Source organism: Daphnia carinata, chromosome 9 (genome assembly GCF_022539665.2).
Source record: "Daphnia carinata strain CSIRO-1 chromosome 9, CSIRO_AGI_Dcar_HiC_V3, whole genome shotgun sequence".
NCBI classification, from domain to species: Eukaryota; Metazoa; Arthropoda; class Branchiopoda; order Diplostraca; family Daphniidae; genus Daphnia; species Daphnia carinata.
In genome coordinates, this window is record NC_081339.1 from 4,932,059 (window position 1) to 4,948,959 (window position 16,901).

The 16,901-nt window shown below is 42.0% G+C and overlaps 6 protein-coding genes across 8 annotated transcripts in view; 1 reads left to right on the top strand and 5 right to left on the bottom strand.

Moving 5' to 3' along the window:
* Positions 1 to 16,901, bottom strand: part of LOC130688828 (uncharacterized) — a 43,639-nt gene that overhangs the window by 5,333 nt on the left and 21,405 nt on the right. The window lies entirely within an intron of this gene.
* LOC130688824 (uncharacterized) lies at positions 179 to 1,423 on the bottom strand. 2 transcript variants are annotated; one of them, XM_057511831.2, is made up of 4 exons: positions 1,231 to 1,420; positions 982 to 1,136; positions 606 to 771; positions 179 to 566 (listed from the first exon to the last, which is right to left on the bottom strand). In XM_057511831.2, exons 1-4 carry the CDS (start codon positions 1,240 to 1,242, stop codon positions 264 to 266), a joined length of 636 nt encoding a protein of 211 aa, XP_057367814.1. In that variant the 5' UTR covers positions 1,243 to 1,420; the 3' UTR covers positions 179 to 263. The 2 variants fall into 2 exon arrangements, with proteins under 2 accessions (XP_057367814.1, XP_059352792.1); XM_059496809.1 differs by having other exon boundaries at positions 179 to 771; positions 1,231 to 1,423.
* Positions 4,549 to 5,731, bottom strand: LOC130688832 (uncharacterized). Its single transcript, XM_057511838.1, has 3 exons — positions 5,661 to 5,731; positions 5,376 to 5,545; positions 4,549 to 5,180 (listed from the first exon to the last, which is right to left on the bottom strand). The coding sequence occupies exons 1-3, from the start codon at positions 5,673 to 5,675 to the stop codon at positions 4,715 to 4,717; spliced, it is 651 nt and encodes a 216-aa protein (XP_057367821.1). The 5' UTR covers positions 5,676 to 5,731; the 3' UTR covers positions 4,549 to 4,714.
* Positions 6,214 to 7,764, bottom strand: LOC130688822 (cuticle protein-like). Its single transcript, XM_059497092.1, has 5 exons — positions 7,667 to 7,764; positions 7,470 to 7,597; positions 7,179 to 7,394; positions 6,884 to 7,107; positions 6,214 to 6,583 (listed from the first exon to the last, which is right to left on the bottom strand). The coding sequence occupies exons 1-5, from the start codon at positions 7,676 to 7,678 to the stop codon at positions 6,330 to 6,332; spliced, it is 834 nt and encodes a 277-aa protein (XP_059353075.1). The 5' UTR covers positions 7,679 to 7,764; the 3' UTR covers positions 6,214 to 6,329.
* On the top strand, positions 11,105 to 14,187 carry LOC130688817 (uncharacterized). The gene is made up of 4 exons (XM_057511821.2): positions 11,105 to 11,144; positions 12,066 to 12,166; positions 12,232 to 12,380; positions 12,440 to 14,187. Exons 1-4 carry the CDS (start codon positions 11,120 to 11,122, stop codon positions 14,010 to 14,012), a joined length of 1,848 nt encoding a protein of 615 aa, XP_057367804.1. The 5' UTR covers positions 11,105 to 11,119; the 3' UTR covers positions 14,013 to 14,187.
* LOC130688819 (acetyl-CoA acetyltransferase, cytosolic-like) lies at positions 14,785 to 16,517 on the bottom strand. Of its 2 annotated transcripts, none has more exons than XM_057511824.1 (6): positions 16,365 to 16,517; positions 16,169 to 16,290; positions 15,987 to 16,099; positions 15,724 to 15,923; positions 15,435 to 15,664; positions 14,785 to 15,375 (listed from the first exon to the last, which is right to left on the bottom strand). In XM_057511824.1, exons 1-6 carry the CDS (start codon positions 16,411 to 16,413, stop codon positions 14,908 to 14,910), a joined length of 1,182 nt encoding a protein of 393 aa, XP_057367807.1. In that variant the 5' UTR covers positions 16,414 to 16,517; the 3' UTR covers positions 14,785 to 14,907. The 2 variants fall into 2 exon arrangements, with proteins under 2 accessions (XP_057367807.1, XP_057367806.1); XM_057511823.2 differs by having other exon boundaries at positions 14,785 to 15,378; positions 16,365 to 16,516.

A 16,901-nucleotide genomic window follows, 5' to 3' on the forward strand; every position in this document is an offset into this window, starting at 1 on the left:
CACTTGTAGAACATTGCGTCTGTTGACAGAGAACTTTTCGTAAATAGTTCGGAAGATATTAAATATAATTAATTTTTTTGGACGATGTATTGATTGTACCCTGTACAAGTGATGGTTACAATGTTAATCCGCTTAAAGCGACAATTTGTGAACACGAACAAAAATAGCAACTTTTTATTCAGAAAAATTTGACATCGTTAATGTCTGATGGCATTTGAAAACGTTTTGATATCATTTAATCGTTGATTGGTTTTTCAGCACCATTACCACACGCCATAAGACGGTAAGTAAGCCAATTTGTAGCGATAAATTTGAGAAGATCCATTTTTAGTTTTTCTTCGTTTAGGTTCGGAATTATTTGCTTTTTTCAACGTGTACACTTTGGTAAAAAGCGGGACGTGTATGGAAACTGCCGGCTCGTTATTTATGAGAACTGGCAGCGATGGTTCTTTCAAAACATTCTCAGTGTCACGAACCGTCACATCTACTGTCTTGATCGTTGTAACTTCCTCTGGAATTCTTTCTTGTTCAAAAATGTCTTCCTTGTGCGTCACAGTTTCGACAGTCTGGAAAGCAGGAGTTACTTCCGTGACACTACTCGTTACCTGGGCAGCAGGAGTTACTTCCGCGACACTATTCGATAGCTGGACAGGTGGGGAATTGACAACTGGATTGTAAAGATGCCTAGGCATAATCTCAGTCTTGGCCCGGTATCCTCTCTCATCCGCCTGGTACGTCACTTTGTACCACCGGCCATCACCACTGAGGTAACTGTTAGAATGCATTAGGTTAAATTTTTACTTGTTTAATCTTAGTTTGTATCGTGTGCTATCAACGTGTTTGTAATGGCGTAGACTGTTTTTTACGTTTTTCTGAACGTACAGTTTTCTAACTTGCGCAACTTCTTGTTTGTTCAACGTTTAATCGTTTTAATTGGTAACGATGTTGACCACAATTCCGCAATCGTGAGAAGAAACTAACCTGTAATATCCTTGCACGGAGCGTCCGGGTATGCCAGTCTCGTGACGTGAATGAGTGTCCGTTGTATAACTCAAAATCACTTGATTTTTCGCACGTGAATCCTGCGTCAAAGGTCTCGCTACAACTCCGAACACAGCGATGACGATGGACAAAATCTCAAGAAAACAAAAGCCCACCTCAGTTAGTTCCATTTGTATTTACTAAACTTTTTCTTTCAAAAGTGAAAGGGAATTTTCAAAAAAGACTTACAGAGAGGTACATCTTACTGTTTGAATAGTTGGTCGTTGAATGACTCGATGGCAATTCAGCGGGTTCTTAAACACAGGATAGCGTCCTTGCATTGAAGCGCATCGTTTGTTTTATAGGGGAATACCGCAATTCTATCTCCTATATCATGGAATTCTTTTACCGCGGTCAATACACGTTAATCTATGGCTGAGAAAAACAAAACAAAAGGGAATTATACGTTACACCCGGACAAAGGGGGAAAAAACGAAGATGTCAGCACTTTTTTTCGATTCGGAATTGGACAGTAGTGCGGTTAAAATTTAGCTAAAGGCACTAAACATATCCGTCTTTTGTTTCATGAATTTCTCAATATTAAACTTCTGTCAGAACAACGACACTTTAAGACGACCTTCCTTTTTTTTGTTGGATGGCCTTCGTGGTTTACTCGACATGTCGACATAGTCCATCATCGTCTCATCAAATTATCCGTCATGTTGACATGTAGCGCGTACGGCCCAGAATATTCTTTTGAAAAGAGCTTTGGTCAACGGACCGAAGACTATTGTAGAAGTAGGCTATGAATGCTCGGCCGCTTATTGACGTGGACATAAAAACAATGACTTGAGGAAGGTCCTGTATCCTGTGTTGCAATGTTTTTTAACTTCTTGTTTATTATTCAAAACTGTTGCAAATGGCTTCTAATTTCAGCATTTTTCTTTTTTTTTTTTTTTTTTTTTAGGGACTTGTTTTTTTTACCTTGCTGGTCATTGATGAGTGAAACAATGGCATGTCGTTATCGCGAGGGTCTTCCGTCCTACCATGGTGATTGTAATAACATGGGAGGGCGTGCCGTGGAAAACGAAAGTAACTTTGGTAAGTAAAAACAAGTCCTTATTTAACCACTCTATTTTTGTTTGAATACCTGTGTCATGATTTTCGATAATCCTGGCCCATGCTTAATTGACGATCTTACGAGTTATGCGTCATCATCTTCAAATCAGACGACAGAACTACGGATATCCAAGTTGCTTCTTCTTAGAAGTCTATACGCAAGCAAACGTTTTATGGTCGACTCTTATGATACTGTCTAAAGAAAAGCTTGATCATTGTTGTTACCAAATTGGAATGGAATGTCCGAACGTTGTTCGTCAGCTGATGGAATTTTACTTGCTAAAAGGTACGTACGCTAAGCGTTCTTATCGGACAAACAGCCTGGATTCCGCGAAATTCCAAAGGGTCCTCGTACTCTATTCTTCCTACAGATATTTCTGTTGCATAAGAATTTCCAACTTTCTTCTACTTGATTAATGTGAGATTGATTCCGAAATTCTGCTATGAATGACGTCAATATTTCTTTTGACTAGATACAGTTGATTATGGCGTCCACGAAGAGGAACAGAGTTGATGATCTCTTCCGAGCTGTGGCTAGTGGCTCCGTAGGGGATCTGCATGAAATATTCAAGGTAGAAAAACGTAAAGAATCAATTAAGCTGGCCCATTCCTACAATGAAATGGGAGAAACACCTTTGTTGGTGGCCATCAGCAAGCGAAAACTCCATGCAATGGAAATATTAGTGGAAAAGATGGAAGCTAACATCGGCCAAACCGGTCACTTTACGTCGAACGGTATCGAGTACGCCGAATGTCCGCCACTCTTTGCTGCCATTGTTTCTGACCAACTTCAGTTTTTCGAGTACCTGTTCAAGAGTCAGAAAACCAGAGAAAAACCTTCATTGGATTTTGATTCCTTCTTGTCGAGTTCCATAACTTGTCGTCAGAAAATCAACATTCTGAAATTGATAGGGGCCGCCTACTTATCAAGAAATTGGAGTTCATTCTTGCATGGATTGTCCTACTGGAAGAAGGCCGTGACACTCAGTAGCTCTACTGCCGACGCTGAAGAATCGCAGGTTCCTGTTTTTCAGTTTATGGACAGCACGTCAGAAGTGATGGCATTGGAACAAATGGAGCGAATGGCCAGACATGAGACGGTATTCGATCGACGATTCGTAGTAGAACAAGCACTCATCGCCAGTCAACGAATCCTGATCGATCTGCAGCTCTTCCCTAATATGTTTATCATTTCCCAGTTTGCTTATTACTCTTTGACTGTCTTGCCATCCCCACGTCAGTTTCAACATCAAACTAGAGACGAGCTTCAACATCTATCAAAAGCAATAATGTATACATTAAAGTTACTAAAAGTATGGTATGAAAAAAGCAATCCAAATTTGCATATTAGAAGGCAGGATTTCCGTCTCACTGAAGAAGCCATGTGCCTTTCACGGACTTTATTTGAATGCCTGAGAATGACAGTTCCTGATTACGGGTTGTCTTTTCGCGATATGACGTTTGTGTTTGACTTGGTTTGTCAACAAATGCACAAGTTGTGCACCAAGCCATGGCCAGCTAAAAAAAGAATTCTTCCTACCCTTGCCAGAAAAATGGCAAGATGGGTACTTGATTATTACACAGTCATGTTTCACAGCTTCTCCCTATTTAGTCAAGAGGAATGTCAGCAATTTAAACAGCGTCTCTTCATTTATGTTCATCTTTATCAAGAATCAGAAACTTTCAGGCCAAATCTTCTCCATGAAGCTTGTCATCTCAGCTATGTTTGCCATCAGAAAGAACCCAATTACAACAAATTTGTTCAATTGTTCTTGGATGCTGGAGAAGATCCCAATGCAACTGATAGCCAAGGCAATACACCACTTCACTGCTTGCTGGCAAAGAACCCATTTGAACATTGGCTTACAAATACCTGGGACAATCAAGATGGAGCAGAACATAATTCAATCGTTAGCATAAATTATGTGGCTCTTACTAGACTCCTGTTGGATTCCGGATGCCATGTTGATCACCCAAACGAAGCCGGAGAAACAGTTTTGGAATTGCTAAAACGAAGCAGAAAAATTCAACAACAAAATTTCAATAAACCTTTCGATCATTATCTCGAATCAGTGATTAATACTGTTCTGCCTCTGAGTTGTTATTCCGCCCAGGTCATCCGAAAGCAAAACATATCAACAGAAGAACTTTTTCCCGCTTTGCAATTGTTTGTTCGACGACACTGAAACATGAAGTGAATCAAGCAAAAAGAAGTTTAAATTAATTAAATTTGAAACTTCACCAGTAGATGGCTCTGTTCGTGTACTGTCATGTGCCCCTTTTTCTACCATGTGGTGTTACGTCTGTTTCAAGTCCCGCCAGTTTTATTTTCTTGCTTTTTCGCATGAAAATCAGGTCCTGATTCATTTCTGAGCAGGTGATGAGAGATATATTACATTCTCCTTGCATTAAACCTCGAAGTAAAATATAAATCGACATTTTGCAACGCAGATTTCAACTGTATTAACAAGGAAAAGTTTGTCGTTGTTGAATGGCTCCAACAGGCAACGAACAACAATGGACGACACCCACCGGTGAGTAATCGTAAAACAGTTGGTAGGAAACAACCTTAGTAATCAACAAGAAAATTTTAACGAAATGTAGAAATGACGATCTAAAGAGCATAGACGTAGATCCCAGCCACAAAAGGGTAACCCAAATTGTAAGCAATGTCATAGTTCAGTAAAACTTTTGGTTCTTTGAACCTGATTTGACCTTTCGATTCTGGTGGCACTAAAGTTTTGGTTGCCTCTTGTTCAAACGTTGTGGAAATGACAGGGTGGTCTGTGATTTCAAACTTATGCTCTTCTATCATTGACTTTGGTTCTGTCGTAATGGATTCTTCTGTTGAGGATGGAGAAATTCCTGAATTTAAGACTCCTCTCTGGGGTTCATTAATTTTCTTTGTAAACAAAACCCCTGCTTGAAATTTGGGTGTAATCTTTTCTATGATTCTTGGTCGTCGTGTCGTAGGTGAAACATCTTCAGTCTCCGCGACTAGGGCAGTGGACGTCACGCGGTATCCTCTCTCGTCGGCTTGGTAAGTAACTTTTTGTTTTCTTCCACGAAAATCTACGAAACTGTTGCACAAATGAATAAGACATTAGAGAGTGTGATAACGTCATCACCGTCTAACTTTCTCCTGTTAATCAGGCCGAGCTTTCGAGAGAGAAAGAAGCTTTTGATCCCCCCCCCCCCCCCATCCATCAAACTCGTAATTTACGCGCATTTAAAAAACATGCAAACAAAACAGCTTTTAAAATAGCAAAGATGGCACTTGCGTGTAGAAGCCTTTCACGGCTCTTCCCGGTTCACCGGATTGGACGTGTCTTCCTGCTGGGCCGTCATACAAAACGGTGTAGTTGCCAGCATCTTCTACCGGGTTCCTCCCCGCGGGGAGATCGGATGCTTCCGCCGCCACCACAAAACACGCGAAGGCCATCAACTACAAAGAAGAAGATTATAAGACACCCACAAAAAAGCGAAAGGTGAAAGGGAAAGAAAAAACACTCATCATCAAGGTAGCCAAACACACGCCGACACGAAACACTTGGCCGTACCTTGAAAAAACACATCCTTGTTGTTCTTCCCGCTTTTCTTTTTTGCGGATGCTCGATGCTACCGCTGCCAACTCACTTTATAGACTGTTGCAAGTCGAGTCTTTCTCTTTCAGTTATATAGCCTTTCGGTTGAATGCTGATGATTTTTGTGTGGCGTTTTTTTTTTGTTTTACAATTGCTTGAAAGTCAGACAGTTTTAACATCTTCGTCTAGGGCATTCGGCATTGGTGAAGAGGCGTTGACGAAAACTAGGAGAAAATGTTCAATCCTTGTTGGGTTCACAACAACACTTTTTTTGAATTTTGAATCGTTTTTGAATCTGGGTTAGCCGCGCGTGTCAGTCCTCTAGAAAATCCGATTCTAATCGCATCGCACCTTTCTCGGCTAACGATTTCACCTTACCATTTTTCTCTTTGTTTCGCTTCCGTACAAAAACAAAGAAAGTAGTTAAACCACGATCATATTTTTTATTTAATTCGTTTATTTTGTTTTGTTCGTAACAGTAGCAAAAAAAAAAACAATGAAGAGAGATTTTCATTCGGCGATGCGAGAAAAGAAGATAATAAAAAGACGAAATCAATTGGGCAGTCGGAAATGACGAGGGGAAAATGAATTCGATTACATTCAGAAAAGTAAAGAAAGAAAGGGGGAGACGTAATGGAGTTGAATTTAAATCGCGTAAACGTAACTGCCTCCTGTCGGATGATAAGCCACGTTATAGCCGTAAACGTATGGGCCACCGTAATTATAGGCGGGGTGGACGAATGTGGCCGGAAGTCTGTAGTAAGCCGCGCTGGACAAAGAAATGGGCACAGCGTAGACTGCTGGCGAACGGGATTTCGCTTCACTTTCAACCACGGCCGACGACTGGACGGCTACAGGTACGGGTTCGGCAACAGGTTCAGCTGCGGGTTCGGCAACGGGTTCAGCTGCGGGTTCGGGAACGGGTTCAGCTGCGGGTTCGGCAACGGGCTCAGCTGCGGGTTCGGGAACGGGTTCAGCAACGGGTTCAGCAACGGGTTCGGGAACGGGTTCAGGTGCAGGTTCGGGAACGGGTTCGGCAATAGGTTCGGCAACGGGTTCGGCGACAGGCTCAGGTTCGGGTTCGGCAACAGGTTCGGGTACAGCTGTTTCATCGACACGAGCAGCAGCGACATCTGGGCTTGGTTCGACCACAGTTTTAGCTACTGTATCATCGACAACCGGAATGGCTTCAGCCGCAGTTTGAGAGGCGGGAACAGGTTCAGCCGCAATTTCAGCAGTCGATGCGACGGGAGTCTCCTGAATAGGTACGGCAGCAACTACAGCAGAAGCTTGAACGACTTCAGCATCACTTTGGCTACTGATTTCAATCGGTTTTTCCTCTTCTTGGGTGGGTTTAACGCGGTAGCCATTTTCATCGGCTTCGTAGTCAACTCGCCGAGATCTTCCTTCGCTATCAGTATAACTTTAAGAAGCCAATTCAAATCTAGAATTAGTATGTTTTAAAAAAAAATTGACGTTGAAGTAAATTTATACGTGAAAGATCCTTGGACGGATTTGCCCGGCTCTCCCATCATGTAGTGGCTGTGACTTCCGGGAGCGTCGTATTTAAAAACATAACCGGGGGCGGTTTCCAGCGATCGAAAAACAGGGACGGACGGGACGGGCAAATGATCTCCTGTGGCACGATAGCCTTTCTCGTCCGCTTCGTACGTCGTCTTGTATTCCATCAAACCGTCTAAACTCCGCGAACTAGAATTTTTTTTTAAAGCGAATTTCGATTTTTCTTCTATTCAAAACAATGTAAGATGAGAGTAACCAACTTACGTGTAATAACCCGAGACGGATTTGCCGGGCTCTCCCATTTGAACGTGACGGCCTTCTGGTCCGTCCACATTAATCGTGTAACTCGTTGGTGCGGAAGACGCAGCTGCGATGACGCAAATCAAAATTACCTGTGAGAAACAAAGTAAAGCAATTATGGGCTGTAAACAAAACTGAATGGTTTTTTTTTATCAACTTACCGCCCGAATCATTTCACTTTCTGCTGTTAAACTACTGGGAAGAACAGTCTCTGGCCCCCTTTTTGAAGCGTCCTTCTTTTTATACTGGTCTCGAGTTGGGGTCGTCCCAATGACAAGTTAAAACAAAAGAATACACACAAAGTCATATCACTTTCGATTGGAGGAGAAAATTTAGAAGAGCAGCCACACCTTCCGGACAAGTGGACACAATGGTGAGGGGTGGGCGCTAGCAACTAACCTGTACAAGACAGCCCCCGCTCCACTATTTTGAATTTAAAATATTGCCCGTCTTCCATTTTTTTTCTTCTTCAAGATTTTAAACAAATCTTCTTTCGAGATGCAATCTGAAGGTCACAGGCCCGGTCGCTGCTCGTGGCCGGATTCGTCTTCCGCATAGTAATGAGTCCCCCCCCCCCCCCATGTCCTTTCTTTTCTCCCCTCAATCCAAATTCTTGTGCTAATCATTCGTATGATCAAGTTAGATATTTAGATGTATCGATTTTTATGGTTGCACCACTTACTATTTTGCAGTGCGACTTCACGTTAGCGTGACACTCTTTCAATTTATATTTTATAACAGGAATTTAATTAAAAACAACCTTGACTGTCAGTGTGAAAAAGAAACGAGAAGATGCGGTCTAACGTCTTCAGATTCCGCACGAATTTAGACGTTCCCTGCTGTAATTTGTTTAGCCTTGATGCTCATCCGCGTCGCAATATCCGCTTCCAGCGCTCTTGCTATTTGGGATTTTACAACTGCAAAATTTTGGGCAAAAGAAATAAAATTCTTCACGTCGTCTTTGTTATTCTAATGCCCAGTAGATTTACGTCCATCCTTTCGTCCTTGCTCTTACTGTTTACACGCTCGAAACCGAAAGTAAAACAAAAGAACGTCGCGATTTCTTAAAAGCATCCGAATGTAAACATTGGCAGACGAACACTCCTATTCAGAGGTACTATTCGCTTGTTGTCTAAAAATATTGTTGCATATAATTAATTGTCCTTATATGGCCCGGGTATTCATCGCTCAAGATAGACGAGCTTTGATAGCTCTTGCCCAAAGACCTAATGCGTAGGCTTGAATGTTAGAACATTTCTTTTATCTTTTGTTTGTCTGTTTCGTTGCTGTATGAATTTAGACGACAGTGTTTTACGTCAGTATCTTGTCATCACTCCCCATTCACGATATGAACTTCGATGCAGTTATACTTTTAAGGAAACGATAAAGCTATTTAGAAGTTTAAGGTGGATCGTTTGGCAGTGATTGTTTTATCAATAGCTTGTTGAACGGTAGTGGTATGTTAGCATTTTCTACACAGGTTTTGGAACTTGATCTAGTTGCTCTAGACACGAAACTAGTGCGCAAATTGTTTGGCAGCCTTGAAACAAGGTTTATCCTTATTTTTGGGTGTATTTGTTTGTAATCCTATTTTTTTTTTCGGTCTAATCGGAGTTCGAATTCTTCTTGAGGAGTCATGTATGTGCTGACGTCACACTCTGTGTATAATTCATTCCTTCTAATCGCTATTTCTTATTCAAACAGAATATCCAGGAGCAGGAAAAGAAGAGCCAACTACCGTATCCCAGCCTAGATGACTTGCAATTCTCGTTGTGTCTTCATTCACAAATCGAAAAAGGTGAGTATTAATTTAATGCTTATGATGCGCCTTTACTTAATTATTCCTCCCATTTTTTCTTAGGTTTCCGGTTATGTTGGAATAGAAAACTGATTCATGTCCAATTTTGGTAAACGGTTAGCCGAAGCTCACAACGGGATACGAGGTAAGTAAATTGATTATCTTTTGTATTCTTTTGATTTTCAGTTGAATGAATGGCAGCAACATTGACTAAATAGACAAGTGGGCCGACAGAAGCTGTTAGGAAACCAGGCTTAATTATTCGAATCATGTATCCCAAAATCTGAAGCCAATCGCTGGACAGAACATCGCCCGTCATGAAACCTACACCCGAGAAGGGAAATGGACGACGTGTAATCATTGACAGAAGCCGCCTCGGATACCATAGTCAATCAACTCGTGTTCCAGTTAAACCTGATCTTGTCATCCAACAAAGGGACAGTCCTGTCCAGCTTAGGTCAAAAGCCGAGTCTGATGACGTGAAAGTCGCTGTAAAAAGCTTCATCCTAATTCACATCTATGATTGCAACGTAAACTGGAAAGGTGAAAATGTTTGGATGAATTCGAATTACGTTGCAGATGATATTCAGAACCGTGTCGGTTTAAACGATGGCACGTTAGATGTGCTATTGGAATATGTAAGTCATTTTATTATCCACTGGAACACACGCATAACAATCACTGGATTTATCTGATATCCCAGCGAGCCGATAAACATGGAGTAATGGATCGGATTTTGCCGTTATTAGGACAACACTCTAATGGCAATAAAATGCCACTCAGCACGCCCTAGATCTGTTCAACATTGCTTTCCATTCGTGGTCAATCCTGGAACAGGTACGAGACCGTTTTACCTGAATCATCTTGGTCTGTCCGACCAAAGTTGGTCGTTATCATTTGCTTATTTAATTTTTATTTTCATTTGGTAAGTGCACTAGAAACCTCGTGACATACTCCCGATAGATATTGCCGTTTTGCTCATCATTCAGTGACTGGTTTAATCACCGCTAAACGTCGCTACAGGCTGTCGCTTTTCAAGTTTCCACTAGGTAAACATCAAACATTTCTGTTAGTATCCTTCACGCGTCCCTAGTTTGTGCACGGAGCGTTACGCGGGACGCGTTTCATTCGTTGAACAAATCTGCTTATCCAGGTGAAATCTCAGTCACGAACGCTATGGCTGATTAATGGCGAGAAGAAAAGGGGCGTTACTTTGGCTTGATGTCAAAATCCGCCCAACCTAAACGTCCATCGTACCGTGTTTAATAGACACGCCTAACGTGATTGATCCCTGCTGAGAAACGTGCGTGCAAGCTACTGCAAATTGAGGGCCGTTATCAAATGTTCAACGTCAAAGTCCTGTCGGCTATTGGAAAGCAAGTATTCCTCTTCTCTTCCGTGAAATCAATCTATGCATAATTACGAACCTTATGCAAAATGAATTAAAACAGCAGTGGCTACTGCAGAGATAATGAAATGCACAACATTCTTTTTGCGTCATACCAGCATCCCTGCTATACTACGAAGGCTGGAACAGCTTTGCTATTCTAATGTTGTGGCTCTCTTATCCCGCAATTTGGCTTTCCTTTTTCTTTTTAAAGCCCTTTTCATTGTCTACAAGTGTTAAAAAGGGAAAAACACATGACGCCGCTCTTCATAATGGACCATTACTTTACCAGGTAATAAGTTTATTTACCTTTAGGACCTGCTGCGTCCTCAGTTTAATGATTCTCGCACGCCCACAGAGCCCGAAGGAGAAAAACGTTTGAGCTTTTATTTTTTCTTAAAAGCATCCCAGTGAAAATATTACCAGTAGATGGATGCCGCCTGTCAAAAACCCGGTATGTTTACCCTTTGTTTGTTTTTTAAAATTTATTTAAGAAAAACAACAAAAAAAAAACTGTTAATGTAAAAGCCCTTATATGGTAGGGAATTTGCCGCTAAAAACACAGCAAAGACGAGTTTAAAAGGTATTTATCCATGTCTTGGGTGTAGAGTTGCTTTGAAAACATAACGTTTGAAACAAATTCTTTACATTGTTGTGTAGTCAAAACTTTGGTAACATTTTTTGAAGTATAAATGTTTAATTGTATTCTTTTCCCAGAAGAATGTGATTGTGGGACGAGTTCTTTGACTTTGTACAACAATTTCCTTTCGACTGTCTCGTCTCTTCTACATTAACGAAGATTCGGAATGATAATGACGGTAAGCTTATCCTAAACAAAACAACATGTAATTACCTAAGAAGTACTTTAAACATCCGTCTTTAGTCGTTTGGCACGGGGAAATTGCTCTGCCTTCTTTTGCGTTTATTTCTCAACGTACGTTGAGCATTTGAGTCGGTGCATTAGTATTCTTGGCACGTCGATGGAACATCTTTGCCCCCTACTGCCACTCGCACTAAAGCTGATGGAACAAGTTTTTATACAGACACAAAAAACTTTGTGAATTTATTTGAAACCAATAATCCAATAACAAAGTCGTTTCCCAACTAACCGATATTGCCAAAATGATTGTTTCAAAGGAAAACACGTTTTGTTCTGATTTTTCATGGTCAAGGTAAGGTCGACCTACGAACACCCTTCCTTATTTCAGAATGTCCAGCAGCCAAAACAAAATAGGCGAGTCAAGAGTCAATTGAGTTCGTTCACCCACCTTTCATGACGCAGCTCTGTAGCGATGCTAAACTAATTCCCGCCGCCAGCTATACACACACAGACAAAAAATGTGTCTTTCTGTGCGCATCTCTTCTTTTTGAACAGGACAAAAAACGAGCTGCATCGTTGGAACACGGACCAGTCTCTTCTGCCGCGCCCAATCGTCTAGGACTAACAGAGCATTCAATAAAATGATTCCTCGCGTGGTGAGTATATATTTATTTTTTTTAAACGAATGTCTGTTTTAACTGTTGTCAAACATCTTTTTCAGTGCTTGCTTGTGGTGAGCTGTTTATGCTCGTTTACGCACGCGTTTCCGCTCGCAGATTCTTCGGATGCCGTTGTGATCGATTATAAAACAGACACGCACACGCGTTTCGAACAGGGCCAACCAGGAAAAGGTGTTAGCGGTTCCTACAGGTAAATAAATTAAATACTAATAATTTGAAATGAAAGGCTAATTTGTGGTTCATTTTCAGTTGGGTCAATGACGATAAAATCTATCAAGTAGATTACACTGCTGATGAAAATGGTTACAGACCGCGTTTAAGTATCAAATCCCTTTCGAAATCGAAATCTGAACTGAAACCAGTCGTCCAAAAGGACACGGTCGTAGCCCAATCCCCTTCGCAAAAGAAACCCGAAGGTGTTCAACCAACGAAAGAAGTTGGAGTGGATGCTGTTGTCATTGAAATTCCAGTTGCAGCTGATGTTCCCGTCCAAGAAGATAGCGCCCAAGGTACATCACAAGCTGCTGCTGCCGTCCAAAAAGGCAGCGTCCAAGCTACGTCGCAAGCTGATGCTCCCGTCCAAAAAGATAGCGTCCAAGCTACGCCGCAAGCTGATGCTGCCGTCCAAAAAGATGGCGTCAAAATGCAAGCTGATCAAGTGAAAACGGATAAGGAAGTCGTGACCCATGACGTCGTGGCTCCAGGGGAACCTGTTGCAGAGACGAGCAAAGCAGAGCTGCCAAGTGAAATTGGTAAATCGAAACCGAGCGTAGTCATAGTTGCGGATGACGTGAAAATTCCAGCCGTATCCGACCCGATCGTGCAGCAAGCCGATAGTCAAGACAAAGTCCAAACTAACACGGAAGAGGTGAAACCAGACCAGTTAATTGTTGCGCAAGAATTGGTTGTCAATGTTCCAGCTCAGCTTGAGACGCAGCAAGATAACAGCCAATCACAAGCTGCGTCATTAGAGGCGATGAAGGAAGTGGAACCGGTTCAACAGGTCGTCAATGAAGACGTTGCAAATATCGAATCCATCCCCGATGTTGAAGAAAGTGCTCAAGGGGTTATTATTCAAGACGTCCCTCTGTCGCAACATGACGCTCAAGAAATGATTTTGGAGATTGATCCTTCCATGTTTGACGTGCAACCCGAGGAAAACGCAACGAAAGACGAGATTTATACTGACGACGCTGTCATTGTCGACGCCGCTATCGATCCATTGTCTTTAGGCGTCCTGGATAACATCAATCAATGGGATCAAGTTCAGAGCCAAGACGAAGCCTCGTCGTATCTCAACGCCATGCTCATGGAATACGCCAATCAGATGTACGGAAATGCCAAACCTCAAGCTGAAATTGAAGAGAAGCCCGAAATTCAAGATGAACAACCGGAGCCGTTTTATTATCAAGACGAAGTCGATGATTCGGCTTTAGAGTATCAACGAGCGACGGTGGATGACTCCAATCACGACGCGTATTCAATCTCTTTTGATCGACTCTACAACAGTTTCCTTCATCATCTTCAAGTGGCTAAAGAATACCGAGCTCGGTCGAAGGTCGACGATGACATAGACGACCAGGAAGAAGCGAGTCAAGATTTGCAATCGGCTTTTCGATTGCTGGTCGACGTAGCTGAACAATTCTCGCAGCAACTGCCCATTCCCGAAAAGGAGATTGCCCAAATCCAGTCACGAAGTGGTTCACACGATCATTCACCAGCAGACGCTATTCTCGAAGAATTGTATTACCAAAAATGGCTGGCTGAACAACAACCGATGTATTACATCGTATACCCAGAAACAGACGATTATTATCGTTAAATCGTTTGAATAACCGCTTGACTAACATAATTTATGCTCCCTTTTTTAAATTTATTTATTGAAATAATTGTAAAATTTTTGTCGTGGACCAAATCTGATGGATGTCAAATTCCGAAGCTCGCCAGAACAAAGACCGTTCAACTGGTTCTCAAATACAAACTGTTAGAGAACCTGATTAGCAATTCTAATCAGATTTAAACCTTTGTTTTTGTGAAGAACCCGCTAGTTCAAAGAAAAAAAGGACAATAACGGAGAAAAAGCAAACTGGTTCACATCGCCTTTTACGCAATGTATGTCGTTTAGCTGACCGTCTAATCTTTTTCATTTGTTTTAGAGGAAATGTAATTAGCATACGGAGTTTAAGCAGAGGTCACCCCGTCAACTATTCACGCGCTAATAAATCGGATTAGTTGCCCTTGAACGAAGAGCCGCCTCTTTTCCGGGATCGACATTCGTTGGGGTTCGGGCAGTAAAAAATGACTCATCGTCCACGTATGCCCTTTTTTAATGATCTTTTAAATCATATTTCAAAGAATATAGCTCGATATGGTCTGACGTTTCTAAAGAAGGCAAAGGGAGTATCGCATTCGGCAAGGTAAACCTTTCTTCTGTGCCATTTGTCTTGCTCAAGTCAAGCAAAAGATACAGGCCAACTGTTCTTTTGAGCAGATTATCACAGCTGAATGACCTTGATGCCACAAGATGCGCTGTTGCTTTTTTTCATTCAAAAGCCTCAAACGGCATTCAAATGACAATCATGCGTAACAATAGGTAAATTCAACAATGTATTTGTTTGTGTTTCTGAAAACAAAAAAAAGAAAGTTTTAAAGCTCTAAATGGAAATTCAACTAGCTAAGAGTCATGGCACTAGGTGCGAGATTTCGTCTGATGAAAATCAACAGCGTTCGATACACATGGCAACTCCCATGCCACCGCCGACGCACAACGCTGCAACTCCTCGTTGTGCTTGTCGATCGACCATTGAGTGAACTAGCGAGACAAGGACTCGTGCGCCGGATGCTCCGACAGGATGACCCAGCGCGATTGCGCCACCATTTACGTTGCTCTTGTTTGGGTCGATACCCAGCTGGTGTATCACAGACACGGCCTGAGCAGCGAAGGCTTCGTTCAACTCGAACAAATCGACGCTATCCAAAGTCCATTCGGCTTTGGCGACGGCCTCGCGAACCGCTTGAACTGGACCCAACCCCATGACCGATGGGTCGAGGCCTATTTGACTATAAGAAACAATGCGGGCGAGGGGTTTCAGTGAGCGTTTTTCCATTTCGGATGCTGACACGACAACAAGAGCTGCAGCCCCGTCATTTAAACCTGAAGAATTGCCGGCCGTTACCGTACCATCCTGCTAAAATGTAGATAATCGTTAAAGAGATCTAGACTTTTTTCTTATTGGGATCTTACAGTTGCAAACGCCGGTCGGAGCTTCGAAAGAGATGCTAGGCTGGTGTCGGGTCTCGGAAACTCGTCTTCTTTAACTATAATATCACCCTTGCGATCTTTGACTGTGACGGGTACTATTTCTGCTTGATATCTGTTGGCTTTTTTGGCTTCCTCTGTCCGTTGCTGTGACTGCACAGCATACTCATCTTGCTGTTGACGAGATATTTGGTACTGTTTGGCAATATTTTCCGCTGCATGAAAAAGAAAGTTAATCACAACACTTAACTAATAAATTAGCTTCATTCTGTACCTGTAACTCCCATATGATAATGGTTGAAAGCATCAGTGAGGCCATCATGAATCATGGTATCGTTTAATGTTCCGTTGCCCATTTTAATTCCTGGCCTCATGAGGATGGCATGAGGAACACGGCTCATGGACTCTTGCCCTCCACATACTACTACTGATGAGGTACCTAGTTGTATGGACTGAGAAGCTAACATGACTGCCCTAGTTTAAGAAATGACCCCATTAAAATTTTGGTGTTCACATTGGGATATAGTTAGTTTTTACTTAAGGCCGGAACCACAAAGCATATTAACAGTGTATGCTGGTACGGCGTAGGGTATGCCTGCATTGCAGGCAGCTTGACGGGCAGGATTCTGCCCCTCTAATGCAGTCAGAATCTATAAATACAACTCAATCTTAGATTATTTCAGCTCAGCAACTGAGAATATGGGATAGGATGAAGCTACCTGCCCCATAATAACTTCCGAAACATCTTCCGGGTTAACAGAACATCGTTTCAACGCATCTTGGATAACGATGGACCCCAATTCGCTACCCCGAAATGAAGAGAGTTTCCCACAAAAGGATCCTAAAGTCATGATAGTACAACAAGTCAAACATCAGGAAACCACAAAACTTTAATTGATGATATCCTATGCTCACCAATAGGGGTTCTTGTAGCACTAACAATATATACATCCGCCGGTTTCATTCTTCACAGATTCAAACGTGCTCTGCAGACGGTAGAGAGACTTTTTCCCACAACAACACTCCTACAATCGTCTGCTCAAATGTCATCATTCTTAAGGGCTCTCAGCCTTTTTATAGTGTCCATCTATTGGTGGAGGACTGACCTACTTTTCGGTACTAGAAAGCAGACGTGAGACCTAAATGAAACGAAATGAAATCAGAAAGAAATGTGCGGGGCAAACGTGCTTCGTCCAAAAGCTCGAAAGTTAACGAATTCAGGTTTCAATCGGTCTAAAAAAAACTCTAAGTTTGATTGCCAGAAGAAAATAAGTGAATTATGTCAGTGAAAAGAGAAATGTGAGGTGAGAATATCTTTTGTTTGTTAACTAGTTTTTTGAAACTGTAGCCAAGTTGAGCTCTTGTATAGAACGAAGCCAAATCAAATTGGCGGGAAAACGTAACAAGAGATTGTAGGCAAGACACACACTGTTCACATCGTCGAATGCCACT

Coding starts and splice junctions, on each gene's coding strand:
- LOC130688822 (XM_059497092.1), bottom strand. Junction 7,395..7,469: donor TCCGTCTCGGGTTATTACAC/GTAAGTTGGTTA, acceptor AAAAAATTCTAG/TTCGCGGAGTTTAGACGGTT. Junction 6,584..6,883: donor ACCTGTTCCCGCCTCTCAAA/CTGCGGCTGAAG, acceptor CCGCAGCTGAAC/CCGTTGCCGAACCCGCAGCT.
- LOC130688817 (XM_057511821.2), top strand. CDS start 11,120: ATGGATGCCGCCTGTCAAAAACCCG. Junction 11,145..12,065: donor TGCCGCCTGTCAAAAACCCG/GTATGTTTACCC, acceptor CTTTTTGAACAG/GACAAAAAACGAGCTGCATC. Junction 12,381..12,439: donor GGTGTTAGCGGTTCCTACAG/GTAAATAAATTA, acceptor GTTCATTTTCAG/TTGGGTCAATGACGATAAAA.
- LOC130688832 (XM_057511838.1), bottom strand. Junction 5,181..5,375: donor AAAGGCTTCTACACGCAAGT/GCCATCTTTGCT, acceptor TTTGTGCAACAG/TTTCGTAGATTTTCGTGGAA.
- LOC130688824 (XM_059496809.1), bottom strand. Junction 772..981: donor TCCGTGCAAGGATATTACAG/GTTAGTTTCTTC, acceptor GCATTCTAACAG/TTACCTCAGTGGTGATGGCC.
- LOC130688819 (XM_057511823.2), bottom strand. CDS start 16,413: ATGAAACCGGCGGATGTATATATTGTTAGTGCTACAAGAACCCCTATT. Junction 16,291..16,364: donor TGCTACAAGAACCCCTATTG/GTGAGCATAGGA, acceptor TCATGACTTTAG/GATCCTTTTGTGGGAAACTC. Junction 15,379..15,434: donor TCCGACCGGCGTTTGCAACT/GTAAGATCCCAA, acceptor TCTACATTTTAG/CAGGATGGTACGGTAACGGC.